Source organism: Macrosteles quadrilineatus, unplaced genomic scaffold (genome assembly GCF_028750875.1).
Source record: "Macrosteles quadrilineatus isolate MER2022 unplaced genomic scaffold, UCM_ALF_1.0 Scaffold_3__2_contigs__length_128488019, whole genome shotgun sequence".
In the NCBI taxonomy this organism is placed as follows: Eukaryota; Metazoa; Arthropoda; class Insecta; order Hemiptera; family Cicadellidae; genus Macrosteles; species Macrosteles quadrilineatus.
Genome location: NW_026542596.1, coordinates 40010019 through 40035618, shown reverse-complemented (window position 1 = coordinate 40035618; position 25600 = coordinate 40010019). Strand labels below are relative to the sequence as shown.

The 25600-nt window shown below is 34.4% G+C and overlaps 2 protein-coding genes across 4 annotated transcripts in view; both read right to left on the bottom strand.

Moving 5' to 3' along the window:
* The window catches only part of LOC128989133 (uncharacterized), a 47432-nt gene extending 33578 nt beyond the window's left edge, over positions 1 to 13854 (bottom strand). Inside the window, exons 1-13 of the mRNA XM_054411000.1 lie at positions 13678 to 13854; positions 11873 to 12037; positions 10517 to 10735; positions 9848 to 10050; positions 8255 to 8423; positions 7658 to 7781; positions 6688 to 6761; positions 5175 to 5236; positions 4439 to 4758; positions 3984 to 4164; positions 3036 to 3178; positions 1328 to 1488; positions 327 to 431 (exon numbers count right to left, since the gene is read on the bottom strand). Of these exons, the coding sequence (XP_054266975.1) occupies positions 327 to 431; positions 1328 to 1488; positions 3036 to 3178; positions 3984 to 4164; positions 4439 to 4758; positions 5175 to 5236; positions 6688 to 6761; positions 7658 to 7781; positions 8255 to 8423; positions 9848 to 10050; positions 10517 to 10735; positions 11873 to 12037; positions 13678 to 13854 (2103 nt within the window). The remainder of the gene's footprint in view (positions 1 to 326; positions 432 to 1327; positions 1489 to 3035; positions 3179 to 3983; positions 4165 to 4438; positions 4759 to 5174; positions 5237 to 6687; positions 6762 to 7657; positions 7782 to 8254; positions 8424 to 9847; positions 10051 to 10516; positions 10736 to 11872; positions 12038 to 13677) is intronic.
* A 3274-nt stretch (positions 13855 to 17128) lies between these two features.
* LOC128990934 (GSK3B-interacting protein) lies at positions 17129 to 22393 on the bottom strand. Of its 3 annotated transcripts, none has more exons than XM_054413595.1 (2): positions 22267 to 22393; positions 17129 to 18752 (listed from the first exon to the last, which is right to left on the bottom strand). In XM_054413595.1, exon 2 carries the CDS (start codon positions 18748 to 18750, stop codon positions 18412 to 18414), a length of 339 nt encoding a protein of 112 aa, XP_054269570.1. In that variant the 5' UTR covers positions 18751 to 18752; positions 22267 to 22393; the 3' UTR covers positions 17129 to 18411. The 3 variants fall into 3 exon arrangements, with proteins under 3 accessions (XP_054269570.1, XP_054269572.1, XP_054269573.1); XM_054413597.1 differs by having other exon boundaries at positions 22228 to 22387; XM_054413598.1 differs by lacking the exon at positions 22267 to 22393 and adding an exon at positions 20278 to 20411.
* Positions 22394 to 25600: the final 3207 nt, after the last annotated feature.

Below are 25600 nucleotides of genomic sequence, written 5' to 3'. Positions count from 1 at the left end.
CGCGCTATCAAATCATTCTGTGGGCACCCCTGATTGGAGTGATGCTTGATCCATGTTCTTACCTTATACATCCCCCCCCCCCTTACTTATTATACTATTTTAATAAGACTATTGGTCGCAACATTTAAAAAGTAATGTAACGCTCTGGATAGATTTTTTACAACTATTCAAAATGTTGGAAATCATCTAGGTACAAAATCTTGAATCTTGAATATTATTCATCTAAATTATACCTTAGATTTAGATCAAAATAATTTAGTCCTACACTATTACATATAATAAAAAATATTTTAGGCACATACAGTTGTACTAAAAAAGATTATTACCACCGGATTTAAAAACAGCAGCTGAAATGCTTGAATGGTTTGATAAACATCTGCAGCACTGTGAAATGTTTCCACCAACATTTCTGTCAAGCACTCTTCAAATGCCTGAAATAAACAAACAGTATTATTATAAGCAAGTTTCCACACTTAAAGAAGTTATGATAATTACTAAAATGGCTACTGTACAACCTTCTCTGTTGTCTGTAACTCAGCAGATTCTCCTATGAGTTGGTAGGTATACATTTTGTTACTTTGTACCATACAACAGTCTAAGGGATTCCAGCATACTCCCCATACAGCTAAAAACAGATTAGTAGCTTTGCACAGTATCTTTAACCATAGACAAAAAGAGTTAAATATAGACCGTCAGCTGTGTTGCGGTTACCATTGGTTCTGGCGCACACCGCTGGGATCGCCACGGTAGTTACAGCGTACGCGCTACGTAAACTACAGCGGTGTGCGCCGGAACTTATGGTAACCATGGTAACCGCAGCACGGCTGACGGTCTATATTTAACTCTTTTTGTCTATGCTTTAACTCACCGCCCTGTTACTTTTTGTTTGGATTTAGAACCAGTAATATTTTTAATCAAACACTTTTTACCTAACCCTGTAGCAGCAAACCTAAGCACTTGTTAAATCAAAAGTTATTTAAATGGGGAATAAATATATATGTTTTGTTTATGGAAATATTTTAGTAAAAATCATGCTTAGTCCACAGGTTTGCTGCAGCGGGGGTATTTATAGTAACATTTATTTTTCTAATAGATTTATTTTACTCTTGATCATTCTAGTTACTCAATCATGAGGGACTGCTGTGGTGGTAGAAAGCGGGGCTTTGGAGCCCAAGGTCCTGGGTTCAAATCCCATCAACCACCAATGGATTTTATCCATGTGACAACGCAATCCTCTAGGACTAGCCAGATGTTACCTGTAAGAACATTTCTGGGCTAGAACATAGGTTTCTAAAATGCTAAGGTGTGACATAAAAAAGTTACTCACTGATACTAGCTCGATGTGCACATGAAACCACTGTGGCCAGGGAAGCCTAGTGGTGAGCAGCGGGGGCTCTAGGCTACACATCAGCTGTTGGTACGCCCCGCCGTGACCAGCCCCGCCGTGTGGAGCTGCTAGCAGCTGCTCAAACCTGCTGCTGATCTCCCCTACACAACATGCTTGTATTAACAACTTTGGTAAACAAACCTCCTAAAATAGTTATTTGTGTAACTAGTGCGCAACGTGGCACTTTGCTGCACACGAGAGAGGCGAGTGCGGAATGATCTCGAGTGCAGCAAAGTCCTTTGCACATTGTCCTTGTTACACATTATTTTTCCTACAGTCACTATAAAGCATATAAATAATTAGTCTTTCAAACACTATACAACACGTTTTTAGGTTCAGCTGGCAACACAAATAGGTGCCCTAGAGAAAGTAGTCACCGGTCCGTATCACTCCGCTATTTTTTCCTCGGCAAGCAATGTGCTCTGCGACTTGAGAAAATAGTTCCATATGCTTTGTCATTTGAAGTGGTTTCCGCACCTAAAAAAATGCTTTAAAGGTATTTTCTTGTTTATTAAGATCGTAGGAAATTTTAAAAACGTTTAAAAGAAAAGTCCAGAAAGTTCAGAAATACCAAAACTATAAACACAAAATGACAGGTTAAATTGTAGTTATAATAGTCAATCAGCTGCTCATAGTATTATTATCTTTAAGTGTTGCCAACCTATTTCCAAGAGTACACGGATTACATGCATAATAGAACCACACTGTTTTGTTTTGTTTCGTTGGAATCCTGATGTGCGCCAAAGTATAAACCGTACGACAAAGTATAAATATGCAGCAATTAGCAGCTTTCTGTACTATAAACATTACAAGGAAGCCAACTTTGTCGGGTGACTGTAGGAAAATATCTTTTTGTGTGTTTAACGCCATTGACATTTTTTACATTTAGAAAGGGAACGGTCCAAACCCTGGTCTTGTTACTATCTAACGTCGACCTTTTTGTTAGATAGCATCATTAACTCATAGCCCAATGACAAATGGCATCTAGGTCTGGAAACGATCTAGCTTGGATTTGAACCAGCGATCTTCAGATTTGAAGGTGAGCTCTACAATCACTCGGCTACCCAGACACTTCTGAAACTATACTTAAGTTATATTTTGTAGGTAAGTTACAGTGTCGCTCCTGGACATTCCATCCTCATGTTAGGGATGTCGCCAGTGTTTTAATCAAAATTTCCGTAGTTAATGTGAGCCACCAATGGATTGTGCTAATGCGAATTTCTGTTGATTACACAAAGTGTTGCAACAAGTCAAACCGATGGAACGACTTATTGTGAGCTATAGCAACTATTGAGACTAATCAACTTGGTCAGCAACAATAATTAAGATAGAAAAAAGAATTTTAGATTAGCGCATTCTGTGACAAGCTCACACAACTATGTTCTTTTTTATAAAAAAATGGCAACAGCTGGTCCATATGGATCCAATATTCAATAGTCAATGGTCTCACTCTGTAGGAAGTTGGGCAAGTCAGAGGAGACTGCAGATCACCTTTTTCGTTCACTGTGAGGGTGCGACTCTTGACAATCTGGTAAAAGATAGACACCTTCTTGAGAAGGGTGAGGAAAGTCTCTGAATGTTTTGTCAGAACTGAGATTGCTTTTTATCAATTATTTGTATATCTAAGCATTTTATATTCTTTACTTACGTCCATAAAACTTGAATGATAAAGAATCACTCCCTAAACTCTGCTGTATTGTCATTTTGGAACCACATTGGAAATAAGAGTTGGAATAAATCTGCATACAAAAGTACGCTGGAAACTGATGCCATATTCTGACCACTCGTAACCTGTGAAAACAACATTTAATTTTCAAATACCAGGTCAACAATACAATACACTAACTGTGCTAGATTGGTGCACGAGTTGTTTCTAAGTTTTTGGTTATAATTTTTTTTTCAATTAGTTGTTTTGGATCCAATGAGGATCTTTTATTTCAGGGTCCTTTTTTTGTACACTGATCAAAATAGAATGAAGATATTCTATTAAGAGAAAATCTTGGGCAAAAGATGTACGTTACAGCAGAACCCCTCTTATCTGTCTATGACGGGACAGGCAATAGTCGGAACAGCCAAAAAGTCAGATATAGGGAGGAGGAAAAAAACTCTTATTTACAAGTAAGCATGTTTATTTATTCCACAAATGAACAATATACGTAGCAATGAATACATATTATGAAATCATATTTAGCCAAAAATGTGAGTAAGTCAGTTGGACACTAGGTCAGATATCCCGAGGGGTCGGTTATGCCAAGGTCATTTATAAGAGGTTCTACTTTTTAGAGAGGTTTTTAGAGATTTTATTATAAAAATGAAATTCTCTTTTATCTTTTTTAAGTTTAGAAAGATAAAAAAACAAATATGAAAGTTGCAGTGAAATACTTTGTAGTTTTACTGAGACCAGCTGTTTCTTTAGCTAGGTTTATTTACTAAAAGCCATGATCAAGGACACCTAGGTCCGGTATCGAACCATAAAAAAGGTTCGATAAGGTGTAGAAGCAGGTATTTAAACCAATTTACATAAAAAAGGAGCAAACCGGCAGCCCTCTAACTGGGCGAGCACTATACCACTTAGCTGCCTGGCTAGCACGCATACCCTGGTGGCAGAAGGAAGAAGCGAGCCGAAGTGGCAGTGGTCGACATGCGGGTAGTGATGGGAGCAACGCAGGGGCTGTGCCAGTCAAACTTGCCGATGAAGATGATAGCGTGTGAAGGACCCTCAGGGGAGTAGCCACTCACACAGCAGAGTACCTCCTTACTGGCCATGGAGTCTATCACTGGAGACAGTTTAGGAACACATCTGACATGTCTATGGGGTTTTAAAAATATTGTTTCTTGGTTCTAGCCCAGAATTGTTTTTCACATTACTATACCTGAAGTTACGTAGAAAGAATTCAGGGTTAGAACCTAGAGAGATAAATAAAAAAAATCTGTGGAAAAGAGTTCATCTTGGTAAAAGACAAAATAAAAGTTTACACTATACACAAAAACTAGAATATTCCACTGCCATTGAGGGTGTTGTCAAACAAGTGGACCATTGTAAAAGGATACACAAGTAGAAAAAGGAAGATTTCCTTAAATTTTTTGGCCAGTCTTCTTTAAATTTTGTTACATCTTCTGTCCCTTTTCTTTTATTAATTTTCTTGTTTGTTCCTTTGATATGGGACCTAGTAGACAGATTGGCAGGATCTTCTATTTTTGCCTTTTTAGTCTTTGTACTCTTGGTATCCTCCCCTTTATCTTTAGATGAAAGCTTTTTCCCAACAAACAAAACGTCTTCAGCAGTCTGCAATGGTAAAACCAGTTCTTGTTCTGACCAAGCTCTCAAGCTATACTTGAAATATGAGGGTTTGTAGTACACCTTTATAGCCCTGAAAGGTAAAAATACACGTTTTTAAATTTTTGTAGATATTTAATTATACACAAAACTCAATAACATATGATATGAGACATTAGAAAAGGTACTTTTTGAATTGATTGAAAGTTATTTAATAGTTTTTAATAGTGATTGAAAAAGCTACTTTAACAAGTGCACACAAACAGGTAATTTCAGAAAACAGATTTTAATATTTTAAACAATACACAAAAAAAATTAATTTGAATGTTTTTTTATGAAAAAGGTCCAATTTACCAATTAAGTTACAGTTTTACTACCAACCACATACTAACTAAATTCAACGACAATAGTCTTCTTAACTAAGACTAAATAAAAATGTTACATTCATGAAATTAAGTACTGTAATGTTAATGGTTTAAAATTACCACAATCTAATAAAACATTAAATACCTCACATTTTGAAAAAAATCCTCAAAGTCTAACCAATCATCATTTTTGTCACGAGAGCCATCCTAAAAATAATCCATAAATGTTATTTATATGATGTTATAGAAAAGTGAACTTGGTTCAACATGGTAAAGTACTGTATATCAAATAAACTAAACTAAAATCACAAATATTTCAAAGTATTTTTATTTATCATAAACGTAGATGTATGGATTGTAGATTGTTTCAAAATTTCTAGACACTGTACAAAAAGCTAGATACAAGTACAAAACCATAGTAAATGTTAACATTTCTTGTAGTGTAGACACTGATTTTTTTTAGATTTTATTTGGGTACAAAATTGTGATAGCTGTTAATAATATTTTAAAAAGCTATGGTAAATTTTCTCTCTAAGAATATTTAACAACTTTTTATGAGTTAATTGTATCAACTAGAAGAGTATGGAAAAATTTCAAATCATTGAAGATTCTCAAAAAGGAAATACTTATCATCACCAACCATTTATTATTTTTTAAATGAGACTTATATCTACGATTTAGTCTGAAATGGACTATTAATCCATTTATTTTCAAAAGCAGAACTGACCAAAAGATTTTGAGTCACACAAAGGTTAACACATTCTTTTCAAGATAAATTATTTTCCATAGCAATTTAGTTGGATATTTTACAAAATATTGTTTGAATATTCAATTACTTATTATATTCACTGCTGTTCCATGTGATAAAATTTCTAATTCTTTCAGGCATTTTAAATTGAGGTTTTAGTTTTGAATTAGATGTGAATTCATTACCTGTTCAGTTTCGGAAAAACAAAAAATTCATCTCATCTTTTTTTAAGAACCACAACCATATACATTTTTGTGAGACTACACAATCACAAAAAATTTTCTTAAACAAACAATTAAGTGATAAAACTTTTTTAACACAAACGGTTTTATATATAAATACCCCCGCCGCAGCAAACCTGGAGACTAAGCGAATTTCCATTTGCCTGATTGGATTTACACTAAAATGTCTCCATAAAAATATCACATTTATTCCCTATTTAAATAGATTTAGTTTAACGACTACTTAGGTTTGCTGCAAAAGGGAGGGTAAAAAAGTGTTTTTTTAATGTTAATAGTTTAGTATGAAATAAATTCATTTTCCAAATTTGATCAAATGATCAAAATATGTTCATAAACATGCAAACTACAACAGTTTACTTATCCTCCACAAGAATAACATAGGAATTTTAAATTTACAATTTTTTGAATTTTCTCCGTAGCCATTAGGCACATAATAACGCTTCAATATACTAAATTATTTGTTTTTCAAGCTCTACAAAATGGTTTGGAAAGAAATGGCAAAATTTTTTTTGTAAAAATGGGAAAACCCAATTTTTACCCTATAGACCCCCGTTTCCATAGTCCGATCATGCTGGTTCGCGAACTTGTTCGAATAAATGTAGGTTTACCATGAGTACTACGGTAATAACTTATTCCCTATATGGGAAATTCGCTAAAACTTAACTCACCCCATTTGACAATTCCTTGTTTTCCATTAGAGGATTGTAGATTTGAACATTTCTAACAGGCTTGTTAGGGATTTCTGTATGGAATAGAAATTTACAACAATTAAACTAATAAAAGATGTATAATTATCAGTAATGAATGTATAGTGCATAATAGTGCATAAATATTATTTATTTATTTCAGTTTCAAATGGTTGATTCAGTGGTAACAAAGGATCTTTTGAAAATGAATAGTGTTCAGCTAGCTTACCTGAGAAAACAAGAGTCCAGGAGCTAATAGCTACATAATAAAAACCATCTTTCAAACTTAATTACAAACTACTGATTTTTCTCTACAACCTTTATGAAGATTATGGATTATGTATTACAAAAAAAAAACATACTATTAAACACAAGGATAAAATGAAAAGTAACACTAGTATCACAATGTTTAATAATAAATAGTGAACATAAAAAATAAATTTTCTCTAAATTGCAAAAATTATAATTTTAGTAAAAACTCTCTATGTCACTAAACCATCCATTTTTTTTTTTTTTCAACGCCAGTGGCATTTCACGAGAGTTGCGAGAGATAAATGTTCAGTGGATGTGCCGGGGATTGAACCCGTCCCTCCCGCACCAAAGTCCGAGACGCTAACCACTAGGCTAGCAACACAACCATTGAAAATTTAGTAATGTGTTTCCGTAAGTTATTTTTGTTGTTTGACTGTGTTTGTACATAAGGAACATGTACAAATTTACCAAGATATTGAACTATCTAAAACTTTTAAAAACTTGGTTAAAATTTAAATTGGGTTTCCCATTAAGACCCAACCCTCCAGGTTCCTATGGCTTTTACAACTATTTTCTTAATTGAGCCCCCTAACCAGTTAAGACATTTTTATCTTAACTTCAGTAACATAAGCAAACCACCAAGTTATGCCTGGGGCTGTTTTACGTATGGTAGGCCCTAGTAGCCTATATCTGATCTTACCTGTTATGATGCCTTTGTTGAAGGCCCACTCATTCCAGCGGTATTGCTTCCATCCAGGGGAGGCCTGATCTCTGTCGTATCTCACATTACCAATCAGGACAGTATGTTCCAGCATGTTGGAACCCTGCAAATAGTACAAATTGTTGTAGATATATACTGTGTAACAATAATTGAGATTTATAAGAATGCCCCACATAATCAAGCCATTTTCATGATGGAATGGTCTCTGGATTGTTTGAATTAACTAATAGAGGTTTATATTTCATGTACTTGGTTACTCAAAATTGGTTAATCAAAACGATCCTTAGTAGTTTACCAAGACTACAGCTGTTTAGTGTTGCGGATGGAGCACATCATCAGGTCAGAACGTCAGCATGTACCATATTCTTCATGGTGTAGTTCATCAGAAGTTTTGTACTATAAAGCGACGTTGATATGTATTTGTCATTGGACTGTCAAATAATTTGTTGTCCAACAAAAGATCGAGATGAAATACAGCAACCAGGAGACTGGCCGGGGTTGGACCTTACTAAATATGCCAAAAATTCCAAAGGACTTAAAACACACACAAAAATTAGAAGTCTGATTATGATGTACCTTGGAGGCAATGACAGCCAGAAGAGCCCGCGACGAGACAGCTGATTGATTGTTCTGTGGAATTGTGAATTCCTCATCACTTCTGCAACATCCCGGAGACTCTACAATCTCCTCCGTAGTAGACATCAGCTGACAACACACACACCACAGCTGGTACTTGCTGCAGCCCCTACGTAGTAGAAAATATCAACATTGCAGTCTGTTGTATTCAGTGGCAGCTCCAAGAGGGGGGCTATAGGGGCTAAATCCCCCCCTCCTTTTACCTTGGAAATATAATTTGTCAAAAAACGTAACAGAGGTTTTTGGTTTTTGGACACAGTTTTAGACGGTAAAAACTGCTTAAGTCACCAAACGGCTTTAAAAATAGCAAGGTTTTCGGGGGAAGACCCATGAACTTTTGGTGTGGAACACCCCCGTTAGCCCCCCTTCCTTGACCAGGTCCTAGAACCGCCACTGGTTGTATTTCTATTTTCTCCCCTATACATAGTATAGACCTATGGAGAAAATTTTGTTATCGTCAAAATATTATAGTTTGAGTTTTGTGTGATAATCTCCATTTTGGGTCCCCCTGAACCCAAAAAGTTGTTTTCAAAGTGTTGTGTGTGAGTGAATGTGTATAGAGCTAGACAGCATATTGTATGATTTTGATGAAATTTGGTATGTGAGTACTGATCTATGGTATCCCATGGTATTTTTTCAGTTTTGAGCGAATTTCCCATATAGGGAATAAGCTATTACCGTAGTTCCCTTGGTAAGACCTAGAACCGGGACAGATTTACTTTTCTTTTTGAGTTCCCCAAGAGGCCAAAAACACCATCCGTTCAAATTCATATATAGGCCTATATATGTGTGTGTGTGTGCTGTGTGTGTAAGTTAGCGTGATAACTCGAGCAAAAATAATCCGATTTTGATCAAATTTTTTACAAACGTGTAGGCTAATTCTAGATTTTCCCCATTTTTAACCCTAAAACATAAAATATTTGTAATTTCTCTCCAAACCATTTTGTAGAGCTTAAAAAAATAAATAATTTTGCATATTGAAGCGACGGTTACAGATATAATTTTAAAAATTGTAAATTTAAAATTCCCATGTTATTTTTATGGAGAATAAATAAACTGTTGAAGTTTACTTTTTTATGGATTTTAAACAAATTTGGAAGCAGCAAACCTAAGTACTTACTACAATTAACGTTAATTAGATAGGAAATAAATCTGACAATTTTTAGGAAATATTTTAGTAGAAATCCAGCCAGGTAAATGGATATTCGCTTAGTCTGCAGGTTTGCTGTGGCAGGGTTTTTATAAATTTTGGGTGATTTTTCCATAAAAACCCATTACATATTTTCATAAAAACGGCAATTTTGGATAAAATTAGAACGTTATAGTACTTTTAACTCCAAAGAAAATGGTACAGCCCCAATTGCTGTAAAAATTACGTTTCAAAAGTTATTGCAATTTTTGTGATTTTCCTCATAAAATATGATAAGTCACTCCCACTGCTTTCCTATGGTAGGTTTATGATTGACAAGCTAATGGGAGAATGTATGTGTTTCCAGCCCCAGTAAAACACTACCGTACAGTTTTAAGACTCACTTGCAAGAGATTACAGTCTTTATCCATCCGGTGAGACAATGTATGACGCCGAAGTCAGCACCATGACTAAGACAGGACACTTTCAGCAGTGCCTTTGAGAGCAGCGGCAGCCACAGATTGTCTGGACGAGACACAGGCAGCAGGATCTGACCTTGACTGTCCACTGGTAGCCTGTCATCCACCAGGATACGACGCCACTTACCCTACCATACAACCAAAGTAGACCTACAGAAACTTCTCTCAGAATATTGTTGAATCCTTTATTATTTTTTGTGTTATCGCTTCTTGGAACCTCCCTATGTGAATGAATAGATAAATGATTTGATTTCCATTAAAGTTCCCAGTTCGTGAAATATTATTGTTGGAAATAATAGTTGTTGGAGTTCATCATCTTATGCAACTCAAATAAAGGAACAAGAAATGTCTGACTTGAGTTTATTTGTTTGACACCTAATTAATTGGTCCATCCCAATCAAACAATCAGGTAATTAATTTTGAATTAGAGTTTAAAACAAATAACTATCCTTGGATAAAATCAGTTATTTAAATGTATCCTCTCCCTACGATTCTCTTTGTTTTTGCAACTGGAATATTTCAGTAACGGAAGTAATTCCTTATGCACCCACCCAACTATCCATCTGACATAATAGCAGGAATTTTTCATCTTACCAAGAAAAACAGTCGAATAAAATATTTGCCGGAAGGGTTGAACTGTGGATGATGTTTCTGGTCCTTGCCTGCTGCTGTGAGTGCGTAAACATGATGCCAAGGCTTCCACTCCGCTTCTCCATTGGCCGTGAACTGATCCGACTGAAACTCTATGGGAAACGGACGACAAAAAGACTCTCTCTCCAAACAGGATATACTGCTTATTATTTTTCTCATTATCTGTAAAGAAAAAAAACTTATATGATTTTAGATAAAACCTTTACTTATCTTTGACATTTATGCTGTTCACAAACTATCTTATACCCCACCACTGATCAAAGAATGAAATATATACATTTGGGTACACGATTTGGCTGAGTTATAAATGTGTTTATGAGTTTATAATTACAGATTTTGAGCTTTTTTTTACTTTTACAAGTGAAGTATAGAAAGGAATATACGATGAAGTCTTCATAGCACGTTTAGAGAATATTTCAAGAGGTCCTTCCAAAAGTTTGGTGAGTTATGAGATTAAAAAAAAAATTTTGCCATCTTAAAAAATATTTTTAAGAATCTTGTTGCCATACATGACTGGCAAAAGCACAAATCATCCCCATCAAGACAACATATTGAGCTAGGTACTTTAGTTTCATTAGTTCCATATAACAAATATTTATAAAGATTTAACTAGTGACAATTGACATTTGAAATAAGAGTGAATTAGCCAACTGCCTCAGAGAAACAAAGGAACACTTAATTAACAGTCCATATTTTTTTATTATAAAAAGGGGTGGTCAAAACAGAAACTTCTATGATTCTCTTAAAAGATACCTCTGGCCCTCCAAGAGTGTACAAACTAAGGATTAATGTTCATGAAATCACTTAGCCTGAATAGTTGAAATCATAGTTTGGTAAACAAACATTTAGGCCTGGACTCCTACTGGATTTAAAAGTTTAGACACCCTACCATTGATAAAAAATTATACAATTGACTTTTGGATAGGTACTGAAGTAGACATTTCACCTATATGGAGCATCTGTCGCTAGTTTTTATTAAAAAATTCATGTGAGCCAGTCACAGAATGTACTAGTGTCTAAAGCTATTTTTCTACCTTATTTTTTGTTGCTGGCATAGTTGATGGGTCACAACAGTTACTATAGCTCACAATGAGAAGTTCCATGAAATTGAATTGGTACAAAAGTTTGGGTATTCGACAGAAATCAGTAATTTAGATCAGCACAATCCGTCAGTGGCTCACATCAACTAAGACAATTTTGATTTTAAAAACCGACGTCAGCTTTAACATAGGGATTTAACGCCCAGTTGTATCAATCAAAAAGGCTATACTACGGTCAAAGGCATTCTACGGAAAGTACCTCTATATGCAGAAGGTGTTTGTTATGAGTAACAAGATCAAGCGGAGTGGAGTCAGGCTCGATGACATAACTTATGTCAGCGTCTATCTCGTGGGGATGTCTCCATGCATGTACTTGCACATCCGGTATATCAAACAATCCTGGCTCTTCAAACACTTCATCTGACTGTAGGATGATAACAATGTGTTATAAACAAAACCATCTTATAACCTGTAAGATCAATTAGAAAACTAAACTAAGATAAGTTATTATTGTTTTAAGAAAATAGAAATAAATACAGATGATAGCTTAGTATCAACAATTATTTTCATGTTACCATTAATATTTTTATGACCAGATATATATGACGATGACACACCACACGGTGCATATTTTAAAGAAGATGAGCGTAGTAACTGACTGATTTAAGTTGTTTCTTTAGCCAGGGCAATTTTTTAAAAGCCCAAGTCTCAATAATTGATAAATGATAGGTGGGTCGGTGGCGTCGTCCTGTAATCCAGCTACTAGGAGGTCACGAATTGTGGATATTTATAGGCATGCACTGTGGATGCGATGCTCCCTGATGTATATTAACATCCGCACTAGTGAGTACTACGACTATCCGCAGTACTATCCTGATAATTAATTTGACCAATTCATTACAAGGAAAAATGTGGTTCTGATTCCTCCGCTATAAACTGTAGGTCCCCTGTATGGGCTATTGATTCTTTTTTTTCCTAGGACGCTAGGCACGAGCCTGGAATTGTTTTTCACATACTTCAGGCTGGTTACGGCTTTATCACTTAGACAAAATCCATTGGTGATTTGGCGGGATTTGGACCCGGGACCCCAGGAACCGGAGTCTCGCGCTCTAACCACTTGACCAGCTCGCTCCCCCAATGGGCTATTGATTAACAGCTGTGTCTCAGGAACAAGTCGGCCTTAGTCAAGTCACTAACAAGACTACAAGATTGTGCCACTCATCCTACACTCATATTTGGGTTAAAATATGCACATAGTGGTGTCCCCATCTTCAATAATTGATATAATTGATATCAGTTAGATTCAAACCATCAAGAAGGTTAAGGTTCTGACTTCTAAGGATCGAGCCTAAAACCTTCTGATCACTAGGCAAGCACCAGATTCACTCGGCTTTTTTAATTTTGATGAACATAACTCAATAATGTTGTTAGCTTTTCCCCCATTTTTGTCCTATTATTTTATTGTATTTGAATTTTTTGTAATGTAACAGTAATTCAATTCATCTCTTTTTTTCTCTGGCTAATAACCTACCCGGAGCTACAAAACCCATAATTCTTCCCCCATAGACTGTTGATCTAACAACAACAATTTAGTTTTGGGCAATTAGTTTTGAAACAACTGTTCCATTTTCAAACTTCTTGTCGCCTTGTGTCAAATCATTTAACACATTGGCATTGCCAATATACAAAAATACAACATCAAACACACACAAACTAAGATTCTTATGGTAACATAAAAGAATGCGCAGCCAGCAATAACACGCATGACAAAGGACACGACTCCTTCTTGTATTTTGATGACGACAATGTGTTTAAACAATTCTACCAAAAAGTTTAGTTGCCTGAGACTAAATTAGGATTGAAGACGTAACGACGTAAGCCATATTGTCATAAATCAATATCAATCCTGGAGGCAATAATAAAAAAATTAATACTTTCTTAAACATTCCTGTTAACCATTGTCCTTAAGAAATTGTATCTAGACAGAGATGAAATCTCTGAGCGCCAACCATTGCCTCTCTCTACTTATAACCAGAGATGGTTGATTACTACAGTGATTATTACCTCGGAAGCCAGTTTAGCCTTGATGTTTGGTGAGAAAGAGACCGCAGATATTGAGCGTCTGGTCTGTCTACTCCATTGTAGGTTGTTGATGTATGAATCACTCCATTCCGGCCAAGGTGGAGAGTTGTGATGATCTGTGTGATCAAAAGTCACCTTCGTTGGCTTGTCAGATGTCATTGCTGGTGAAAGGTATAAAAATATTCACCTCAACAATCACTCATTAAAACCTAAAAAGTAGGTCAGTGGTTAGAATCTTGCTTAACATTCATTGCTGATGAAGAGAGGCATTTTTATGCAAGTGGATACAATGCTCTGTTAGGAGTTTTTTAGATCATCTAATCACTGGAGGGTAACGTTTACTATTTTTTGGCCAGCTGTATATTTTTTAAATTTATTTTGTAAATATTGATTTTGATATATTTTCAAAGAACTATTACATACAATAAATATTATGTTGAATTAAAGTGCTGAAAGGATACGAGTTGAATGAAAGTTTGATAAACATTGGAAAAGTAAATTTTCTATTGTCGAGATGTCCTTTTAAATTTTTTTATACATATAGTTTAGATGCTGATATTAGGCTTACAGTTTTTAATTTTTTTTTCAAATTATTTCGAATCACAATCAAAGAGCTAGCCACTCTTAAAGCTGAAAATTTCCTACACTGAAATGGTGTGTTTGTAAAAAATAACTACGGATTTAATACATAAAACCTTTAAGCCACTCAAACCATATAAAACTGTCTCTGATAAGGTAGAAGAAACAGTTTTATCGTAAATAAATATATCAAATGGATTTTAGCGGATAGAGTCCTTTAATAAGGGTCCTTTTAATTCTCCTTAATTGAAAGACCTATTCTTTTTGTTTGCTCAAACGTGGACCTACAGCCTAGGTGGATAATGGCATCAACACACAAGCCATTGATGATTGAAGTATTTGAACCTGGGACCTTACTCAAATCAATAATTAATTTTTCTTTTAGACAGCCAACGCAATTTATCAAGGATTGCTGGCCCCAGTTTCAAATAATCCCCCAGCTACTGACTTTACCTCAGGATCGAACTGGCCACCTTTTGATTGTCCGAAGAGCACGATAATCACTCACCTCCTCACCAGTTATTACTACTCAACTACCCTATACATTATCGTTAAATTTTAGGTATCGCTGTAAGAGTCCTCTTTTCTTTTCGTAGAAGTTTTTAGTAGTCAACCACAAGTTATGTAATATAACTAAATATTAAAACCTTAGTAACACCAATACACTTCTCGCTCATCAAGTTATGCACAAGCCTGAAATATGGTGCAACGATACAATTGATATAGCTAACTCATGTTATTTTACCTCGGTTTTACTCTATTTCGTGTCTTTAAATTGTTAGAAACAATCTCAAACTGAACTGGAGATTCGATTAGCCTAAATTATTTTACAAAAATATTTTTAATCACTGAATACTTATTTTTTGGCTAAATGGCTTATTGGGAGAACATCTGCAAGAATAAAAAATTGTAATTTGGGAAATTTGTTGAAAACACGAGATAGGGCCATAGAGGTACATAGGCCTATTTGGTTTCACATTAGATCAAACTTAATTTTTTATTATTCAAAACTGTGCATACTATACTATTCACTGCTAAAGTTTTGAAAATAAGGAGCTGATAACAATGCTCAATTCGTGTGAATGTTATATTCTCTTGAGAGTTAGGTCCGAATATACTGGTAGCACCATATCATAAATAAATAAATAAATCTTTATTGTCACATAACGTTTACATAATATAGTAATGCTATAAAACAGGTGACATTGTCAAAATACAATACCTTAAGACTAAGGAGTTATAAAAGACTAAAATAAACTAAAACTATAAAAATAAAAATGGTATAAACAAAATGTATAAGTTAAAAAATTTAGTTCAAACAAATTTATTTTTACACAACCTCAATGATCAGTTAAGAACTCATCTATACTGTAATAGGTTTTTCTTAAAAGAAAATTAGTAAGGCTGCTTTTGAAATGCTTGGACTGTATTTTGTTCTTTAATTTTTGAGACTGTTAACACAGTTAAGACAGTTGAGACAGTTAAGATGTATGTCGGGGGTTTTTTCTACAAATGAAAGACGATGCCGCGGATATTGAAAGTTAGTTTTAAACCTAGTATCATACCTATGCTCAACGTTTTCACTACATAATTTTTCAAAATTTCCTTCTACCATCAAGTGTTTTAAAAATTGTCAAACTCGGAACAGTAATTGCTCCTAATTCTTTAAAAATTGGCTTACATGATGTTCTCAATGGTGCAAATGTCATTATTCTTAAATTAATTTTCTGAATCTTAAAAATTAAATCAATGTTTGATGCAAAGCCCCAGAATTCAATTCATTGAAGAATTGAATAGAAGTATGCATAGTATAACATTAAACGAGTTTTTAAGTCCATTTTGTTTCTTAAACATATCATTTGATAACAAGTAGAATTCAGTCTACTTATTAAATTTTCAAGGCTTTAGTTCCAATTTTAATTTGAATATACGTACAAACCGAGAAATTTTGCATCATCGTGAACAGCTAAATTTTGGTCTTTAAACTCTTTTGCATGAGCAGTACAAAACTTTACCAGTTGGGTTTTATCTTAATTCATTTATAGACCATTAATGTTGAACCACTGTTCCAGTTCCCATAGGGCTTGTTTAACTTTGAGCGGTAATTCTGAATCATTTTTACATTTGACAACTGCAGTTGTATCGTCGGCATATAAGGTAAGGTTGTTAGAGACATTTTTAGGCAAGTCATTTATATACAAAATAAAGAGTAAAGGTCCAAGAATCGAGCCTTGAGGAACACCAACTGTAATCTTTTCCCATTATGATATTGATTTTTAATTATTTATCAAGATTATTGTTCTTTGAAAACAGTTTGTTAAGTAGGAAGTCAACCATAAGACAGATATTTTTGAAAATTTATAAATATTTATCTTTTTCAAAAGAATATCATGGTTGACACAGTCAAATGCGTTGGATAGGTCACAAAACACATTGTGCTCTGTGACCCATCCAAAGCCCATGAAACCTCACTAATAAAATCTGATAAAGCTTTCATTGTGCTTAAACCCTTTCTAAAACCAAATTGTTCACTAGCCAAAATATTATTATTTTCAAGAAATTTGAGATTTGTTTGGATGCTACAGTAGTTGTTAAAATACTGGTGAAAATGATGGTAGAAGGGAAACTGGTTTTGTCCGGATTTTGTCTCTCGCCCTTCTTAAAGAGAGGTTTGAGCTCTGCATTTTTTAAATGATTGGGAAAAGAGTTTGTTTGAAAATATTGAATTATAATTATAGATAAAGGTTCAGTTATCAATTTATAGTTTCAAAAATTTTCATAGAAATCTGAAATGTTATTTTGGATTTTCTATTTGGTTGGAGTTTAAAAGAGCATTAGAATCAGAACACAAGTATAAACAGTAGTATAAATATTTTTATTACAATATACACATAATATAATGTACAATATATCAAAGAGTTATTTATAATCACAAAAATTCTGAAATAAACTTTCAGATGGCTTGCAGTCAAAAGAGATCTCCTAAACAAAGACAATACTCCTTATCTAAGAAATTTAAAATTTTTCTTATTTTTAAGATCTAGATGGACCTACTTTACCTACAGCTAAGTTTGGCTTTGAGCTATCATGGCACAGCAGCATTTATTACTTGGCTGATTTACTTAGGCCGGGTACAGACCAAAAGCAACCGGTGATATCAATGCCACAGCAACTCAATTCAGTCAACTGGAGTTTCTTTTAGATTTTCACCAATGAACATACAAAAGGAACCCAAGTTGACAAGTTGTCCAATGACTTGTACGCATATCTTCGTCCATGGAGGAGGCAGTTCTTATATAATATATAAGATATTATATAATATCTTGTATTATACTGTTATGAGTAAATTTAGAAATTATATTTAATTTTAAATTACTATTACATAAATTTACACCGGGCCCTGGTGTGAAAACTTTTGTGACCTGATGTAAAAAGCATTATTTTCATCAGTTAAAGAAAAATGTAGTATTTAAAAACAAAATTTAAAAAATAATAATTTACAATGTTTATTTAATCCAATCAAACACTAACGTTACATATTACAAGTAATTCACATGCAAACGGATAGTTATTGAGTTACCTTAACAGATGTAGACACACTAAGAGATAAATGGAAATTAATGAATTATAAACAGTCAACATAAAAATAATAATCCAACAAAATATAAATTTATTTGAATAATAGAAACAAAAATATATTTGAAGCAATAAGTAATAGATATATTTACACAAGCATAAGCTACATGCTCTTAAAAAACTATTTAAAAATAATAAGGTTATACTCAAAGTGTTAAAAAATTAGACTAGAAACTCATTGTTTAAAGTAAGCTCCTATTACACTTTTGAAGTTTAATCTTTAACGATAGGCATTAATTATATCCCTAAAAATTATTAAAAGATGAACGAATAGGCTGCAAAAATCTACATTAGGGCATCACCAGTACTAATTAATAAGGGATAAAAAAGCATCATTTGCTGTACCTATACTAAAAAATTAAAAATGCTTTGGCCTATTTTAATTCAAACAAACAATACTGGAAAAAAAAATATTGATAAAATACTTCTCAAAAAACTTTTGGTAACTACAAAACAAACATAAAGTCATCCAAACCTACATTACTGTAGATCTCTACCATCTTAGAATCGGCTATTGAGCTCATTTAGTTTCTTCACAAGCAAGTTACCAAACGATTGATCATACGATGGACTAACAGCACTCAACAGCGAGTAAGGGGTCTCGTAAAACCTACAGTTTAAGTTTTCTAAGGATATATCATCGTAAGCGTTTCCGACAACTTGGAATCCAGATGGACCGAGCAGCACACACAGCCGTTGGCTCTCTAGTGTTGTGATGTTGATGTAGACACCTCTGGACGGGAGTGGCACAGCCGACAGTTGAATGTTCTTCACGTGAGCTCGAACATCTTGAATGACTGCAGCCGCCTCCGCTTCCCAGTCAGGCTCCTCCCCCTCCATTTCTTGACAGCAAACACGTTTCTTTTAAATTCACATCATAGCCCATGTTAAGTATCTACCGTGCATGCTGAAATTGCTTTAATGCATTTAAGAATAGGATAGAAATCAAATTTAAATATATCACTGCGCTCATAATGAAGTCTCAACAAGATTGAAAACAATTTTCAAAGCTATGCATCTAATTAGGTTATTTTCAATATCATTCAAAAATATAAAAATCCTGTCATGTACCAATGAAAGTAACTGTCATTTAATTGTAGACTTAGGCTATGTTTTTTATAAATCGTTTAAAACCAAGGCTATTATTGCACGATTCAGGTAAAGACCAGATCTTAAATTAGTGCATTAAAAAAAATAATCCAAAAAACATAAGTGAAAAAAATTAATCAGGCCCCTAAACAAAGAGTTCTTGTAAAACCCCACTACAAATTTAATTCAATACAGTTTCTCAAGAGAAGTAAGTAACAAACGTAGGTCTACACTAAAGGCTAATTGCCGTACACATGCTTTATGTGTAAGCTTTTTCACTAAATCTTTGCTAGTGCAGAGGTAACCTCTGCTGTGCACATAACAGAAGGTTTTGGGTAAATGTTGTTTAACGTTTATATCCTACTAATAGCTAAATAAAAGTTAAGAGGGATTTGAATACTTAACATCTTGCTTTACTTCTAATTAATACCTTACATTACTTTAACCAGGCAATACGCCATAAAGGAAGACTATGGGAGTAGAACTTTATTTCCGTATTAATTACTAGTGCTACGTAGTTGATCAGCATTGCTGGATAAACTGCGTCAATTTTTAAAATAAATATTTACAAAACAAACAAAAAAGCAAACTTGAATCACACAAGGAATAAAAAAAAAACAACTTCAAATGGTATTTATGGTATTTCACAAACTCGGCATCCTTCCAGTCCACATTACGCCGAGTTTGTGGGACTCTACTGTAGGCCTTATAAGTTTCCTTTTAGCAGCAATACTCGTTAAACCTAATGTTATTTAAATAGTTTTAACCCTTTGAGGTTGAATTTTTCCCCATTTTCGCTGAGTATAGTTTGCTATTAGAGCAGTTGGGAATATGGCACCCTGTGACCTATACTCACCATTCAACTGCAAAAGTAAACTTTTTTGATTTTAGATTTTTATTTTTTTTTTGTATAGGTCGCTATATTCGAGCAGTTGGGAAAATGGCGGGCGGCGACCAATAGGCCTACTCGCCATTCGACCGCAAAGAATTAATTGAGAATCAATTCAGACACAAATGGAAATTCGCTTAGTTGCAGGTTTGCTGCGGCAGGCGTATTTCTTTCTTATTAATTAATGACTTCATATTGGCATGACTTTGATATCTCCTTCATACATAAATCGCCTTCATTGGATGAATAGATTGTTATAATGTATTTGTTTTAAGTCTATTTTAGGGATATTTATAACAAGTTATCATTTGGATTTGATTCTCTTAGTCATTATTATGGATTAAATGGTAGGCCTATCTAAAAAATGTAATTTTGATATGTCTACTTACAGTTTCTTGCAGCTGAATCCAAAAATGCAATCAGTTTTTGACGGAGGGATTCCTACATGACGGAACAATTAAATAACTGATAGGCTATCAAACTTTTCGTTGAGATAGTGGTGGTTTGGGTGAGTCCCATTTGAAGCATTTTTGAAATTTTTTGCTGTGTTTCACCCACTAAGTGTTTCAATAGTGCAAAAACAGTCTGGAAGTATCATAAATTAATAAGTCGGTTCATTATAACCTAAGCTTTACCTTCCTAATCTAACCTAACTTCAAAACACTTAATACAGTCACGAATCTGCATAAAACCCGACCTACCAATTACCAATTATTTAAGATGGGGACGCCACTATGTGCGTATTTGAACCCAAATATGAGTGAAGGATGAGTGTAGGATGGATGAGTGGCGCGATCTTGTAGTCTTGTTAGTGACTGAGGCCGACATGTTCCTTAGACACAGCTGTTAATTAATAGCCCATACAGCTAATGGCAACTAAGGGGCCTACAGTTTATTGTGGAATCCGAACCACATTTTTTCCCTCGTAGCTAACCAATTGGTCTAATTATTAGGATAGTACTGCGGATAGTCGTAGTACTCACTAGTGCGGACGTTAATACACACTAGGGAGCATCGCATCCACAGTGCATCCCTATTAATTATCCACAATTCATGACCACCTAGTAGCTGGATTACAGGATGACTCCACCCGTCCCAGTCTACCTTCCCCACTTGCCTAAATATGAGCTGATCAGTCTGCAAACGAATCGTTATGGTTCTGAACGATTCGTTCAGAAGAAATTAATTCCATTGCGCATTAAGTCGAGTTCCTCAGTTCTGCTTGCTCGATCCTCAGTTCACATACGGACCCGTCCAGACTACCATATTATCATCAAAGTATTCATGGTACCGCTCAATGAACCTTAGATTCATGGTTGTAGTTTTACAGCCACTTTGGAATCTCTCCAACAAAAACTGATTGCATTTTCGGCTTCAGCATACAAAAAACTGTAGGTAAGTTAGACATCAAAATTAAATTTTTCACCATTGTAGATACCCTACAGGCTACGGAATAATTGCCGATACTATAACAAACCAAAATAGAAGTCACATTATATAATTTATAGGCTAATTATCTATTGCTATTTAAGAACGGAACTTAATAACTACAGTAAAACAAGGGGTAGGCCTACACTTCCGTATCTGTTGGCACAAACAACCGAATGAGTAACTTAAGTTAATATTGATTATTCAATTGTTTAATTTGATACTTATATCGGTTGGTTAGTTAGGTTAGGTTAACCTTACCTAACTAACCAAACGATATATCGATCAAAATTTTCATTCGGTTGTTTGTGCCAAAAGATATGGAAGTGTACGTAAAACAAGGCAATTCAAAAAGGTGTTTTTTTATGATAGGCTTCTAGGCTAAGTTCCCAAACTTTAATCATGTGGTTCTAGGTTGCTAGGATAGTTTCTTTAACTTGTTGTTCCAATTGGGGTACAGTTTCTTAACTGGGCTGTGCTAATATTGATTGAAACTATCGATTCGATTAGTAAACCTTCATGCGATTTTTTCACCATCAGCAAGTTTGGTTGGTTAGGTTAGGTTATGATAGTTTTATTTTATAATAAAAATATTTAAAAATATTGATTATTAATCAATATTTTCAGTTCAATAGTTTCAATCAATATTAGCATAGCCCAGTTAAGAAACTGTACCCATTGAATAGCCTACTCTATGAATGAAAACATACGATTTTAAAGATTACCCATAAATTAATTGATATGATTGTAAATACCGTGGGTGCAGTTTCTTGTGTAGTAGGAACTTAAGTTAGTTGTTATTTCAAGTCATCTACCTATCTGGACTTTGCTTCAAAAAGTGAAAACTAATCTACAATTTAATTTGAGGTAAACACTACCTACGTTACAACTTTTTAAATGAGTTTACTTACTATTTTAAAAATAATTATCACCGTTACTTATCAACCAACCTTTTCTCTAATACAAATTCAACATACAATCAATCACACTAATCACAGTGGGTGAACGGTGATACTGATAAAGATAAACTAAACTTTAAAAATTGTTTGGAATTGGAATTTCGCTGACAGACAAGACCAAGACAACAATCCGATGCTGACGAGATGAGTCAAATCAAATAAATATTGAATAGCGAAACAGCTGTTTTTGTTTACAATGGCAAAACAGAGACTGGAGATGAAGAAGATGTTAAAGTCAGGATATGAAAAATAACACACATTTCGTTATTTATTAAAGCCGTAGATTAAAATATACTTTTCTAGATTTAACATCTTTATGATTCAGCTGAAGACAACTGAAAGGTTTGTGTCTCTCCGTTTCATATAACTACAGGTATCATGTTAACACCAACTGAGAAAGAAAATATAATTTCGTCAACAGCACGTTCAGTATAACGGAAGGTGACCGTGACAGTCATTCTATAAAAATTATAATGACTCCTTGAATAGTTAGCGTGGATAGTTATACGGTTATACCATTAGACTAGCCAACACCAAGTAGACTTTTCATCCCATTGTAAATGTTGAAGCTCGTTTTTCGTGTCCAGATCATGTCCGGTGACACTGACTGCTAGTGTTGACGAAATTTTGTTTATATTATCTCAGCGTTAATTTCATGATTTGGGCTTTAATGTTTGGTTTTATAACTAGGAGACGAGTTATTGTTTATAATTAGATCATTTTATTTGGTTAAACGAGATTTTAAATTACTGAAATAACCAGAAACAAATTGTAAGCAAAACACGTTTTACGCTACAATGCACCGAACAGAATAACAATAAAACTGGCTTCAGCTGTTCCGCTGTTCCGCAAGGATGAGAAATTACTAAGGGAAGGGAGTATACTTTATCTATGGCTATACTAACTAAAGACGGAAGCGAGGGTAGGTAGTCAATATGTTTCGGGGCTACCGGCATACTTGTTTGAATGCTTCCTGGTAGGTTTACTTCCTCTCTCTTAGGGCGAGCCTAATTATTAACTAATTAACTAATTACTGAAGTAATAACATGGGAATTTAATTTTTTTTTCTCCGTTACCAATAACTGTACAAAACACATTGATATACTAAATAATTTGTTTTTTAAGCTCTTGTAAAAGGTATAAAGAGAAATTGGGAAATTCTGTGTTTTGAGGGTCAAAAATGAGAAAAACCTAATTTTCCCCCATAAAACTTCCCGTGATATCCTGTTCCCATGGTCCGTCCGATCATGCTGGTTCGCGAACTCATTCCAGTTTAATCCGGCCTTACACCTTCAAACCAAATTTCATCAACATTGGACAAAAATGACTCAAGTTAACGCGTTTACGGACGTATATATACAGGGTGAGTTTTAATTGTCCCCCCCCCAACTTTTTTCTACATTTTTTCAAATATCAATCCCAGACCACTTCCAAACATTGTTGGGTAGTAAGTACTTCATTTTGACGAGGTGGTCATTTCCGGCCGCCATCTTGGATCCGCCATATTGGATGCAATTTTTTTTTTCAAATGTAAAGGTGGGATTGTGACCCATTATTTCGAATTAAATTTTTACTCTACTTACAATGCCGCAAACCGTTTTTAAAAATCTTGATTCATTCTAAAGTTATGAGGGCTTTTTAAAACTTTATTTTTAGCCCATTTTAACACTGTGCATTTACAAACTAAGACCATAATCTCAAAATAGTGCTAGATTAAGTATACACTACCAGTAATTGTCGACCTATTTTCACTTGGTTATGATTAATGTATTTTTTTCGGCCGCCATCTTGGATCCGCCATTTTGAAATGTGATAAATTATTTTAAATATGAAGGGGGTGTTGTGACCCATCATTTCGAACTACTTTTTTAAGCTAAACTCAATGCCGCAATCCATTTTTTGTTATCAAGTTTTATTTATGAAATATTGTAATTTTTTTGTTAAAAATGTCAATATTTCAAAATAAAAAAAAATGAAAATGAAAAACGGATCATGGAATTAAGTTCAGCTTAAAAAAGTAGTTCGAAATGATGGGTCACAACACCCCCTTCATATTTAAAATAATTTATCACATTTCAAAATGGTGGATCCAAGATGGCGGCCGAAAAAAATACATCAATCATAACCAAGTGAAAATAGGTCGACAATTACTGGTAGTGTATACTTATCTTTATCTAGCACTATTTTGAGATTATGGTCATAGTTTGTAAATGCACAATGTTAAAATGGGCTAAAAATAAAGTTTTAAAAAGCCCTCATAACTTTAGAATGAATCAAGATTTTTAAAAACGGTTTGCGGCATTGTAATTAGAGTAAAAATTTAGTTCGAAATATTGGGTCACAACCTCACCTTTACGTTTGAAAAAAAAAATTTGCATCCAATATGGCGGATCCAAGATGGCGGCCGGAAATGATCTCTTCGTCAAAATGAAGTACTTACTACCCAACAATGTTTGGAAGTGGTCTGGGATTGATATTTGAAAAAATGTAGAAAAAAGTTGGGGGGGGGGACAATTAAAACTCACCCTGTATATATACACACACAATATATAAAAATTTGAACGAATGTTCTTTTGGCCTCTAGGGACATCAATATGAAAAAGTAAATCGCTCCCGGGCCTAGGTCTTGCCGTACCACCTACGGTAATAGCTATACTTCCCTATATAGGGAAATTCGCTAACAACAGACAATTCGCAACAGAACAGAATTCGCAAACAGTTGATTGATTTATCACTCAACACAAAATATTGTTATTAGTTGGTAGACCATCTCAACTCAACAGATTGCACCATGTTTTTTGGCTTCAAATTTTTACATAGCCTACATGGGAAGTCTAAGGAAATTTTGAAATCAAGGTAAACGTGCTTCACTTTTTTCCATTGAGATATAGATTATAACTGGAGTCACTACTCTCTGGTTGAACGTTGGAGAAAAACGTGCCACAGTTTTGGCTGGTTTGTTTTTGGTGTTTCGTGTTGCTAGGTTGGCCGTGTGATCGGTTTGTGGGATGCTGTCAAATAATTCCAATTCATTCTAACCTAACCATACTATTTATTTGGGGTTATGTTATTTCAAGGACTTGTATCAACAACTTATTTAAGTTATTGCACGTTAAAACCTCTGTATTTAAAGTTATTTGAAACATTATATATTGTTTTTGTTTGATAGTAAATGAATACTAACTTATTTACCTCTTTTTAAGCTATGTGATGAAAATAGGCTAGTCAAATTTCCTGGTTTGGAGATATTGGTTTAGGCAGGGCCGGATCTAGACAATTTTTGAGTGGGGGCAAACTAAAATTTGCCGCCCCTCCCCCCCCCCTT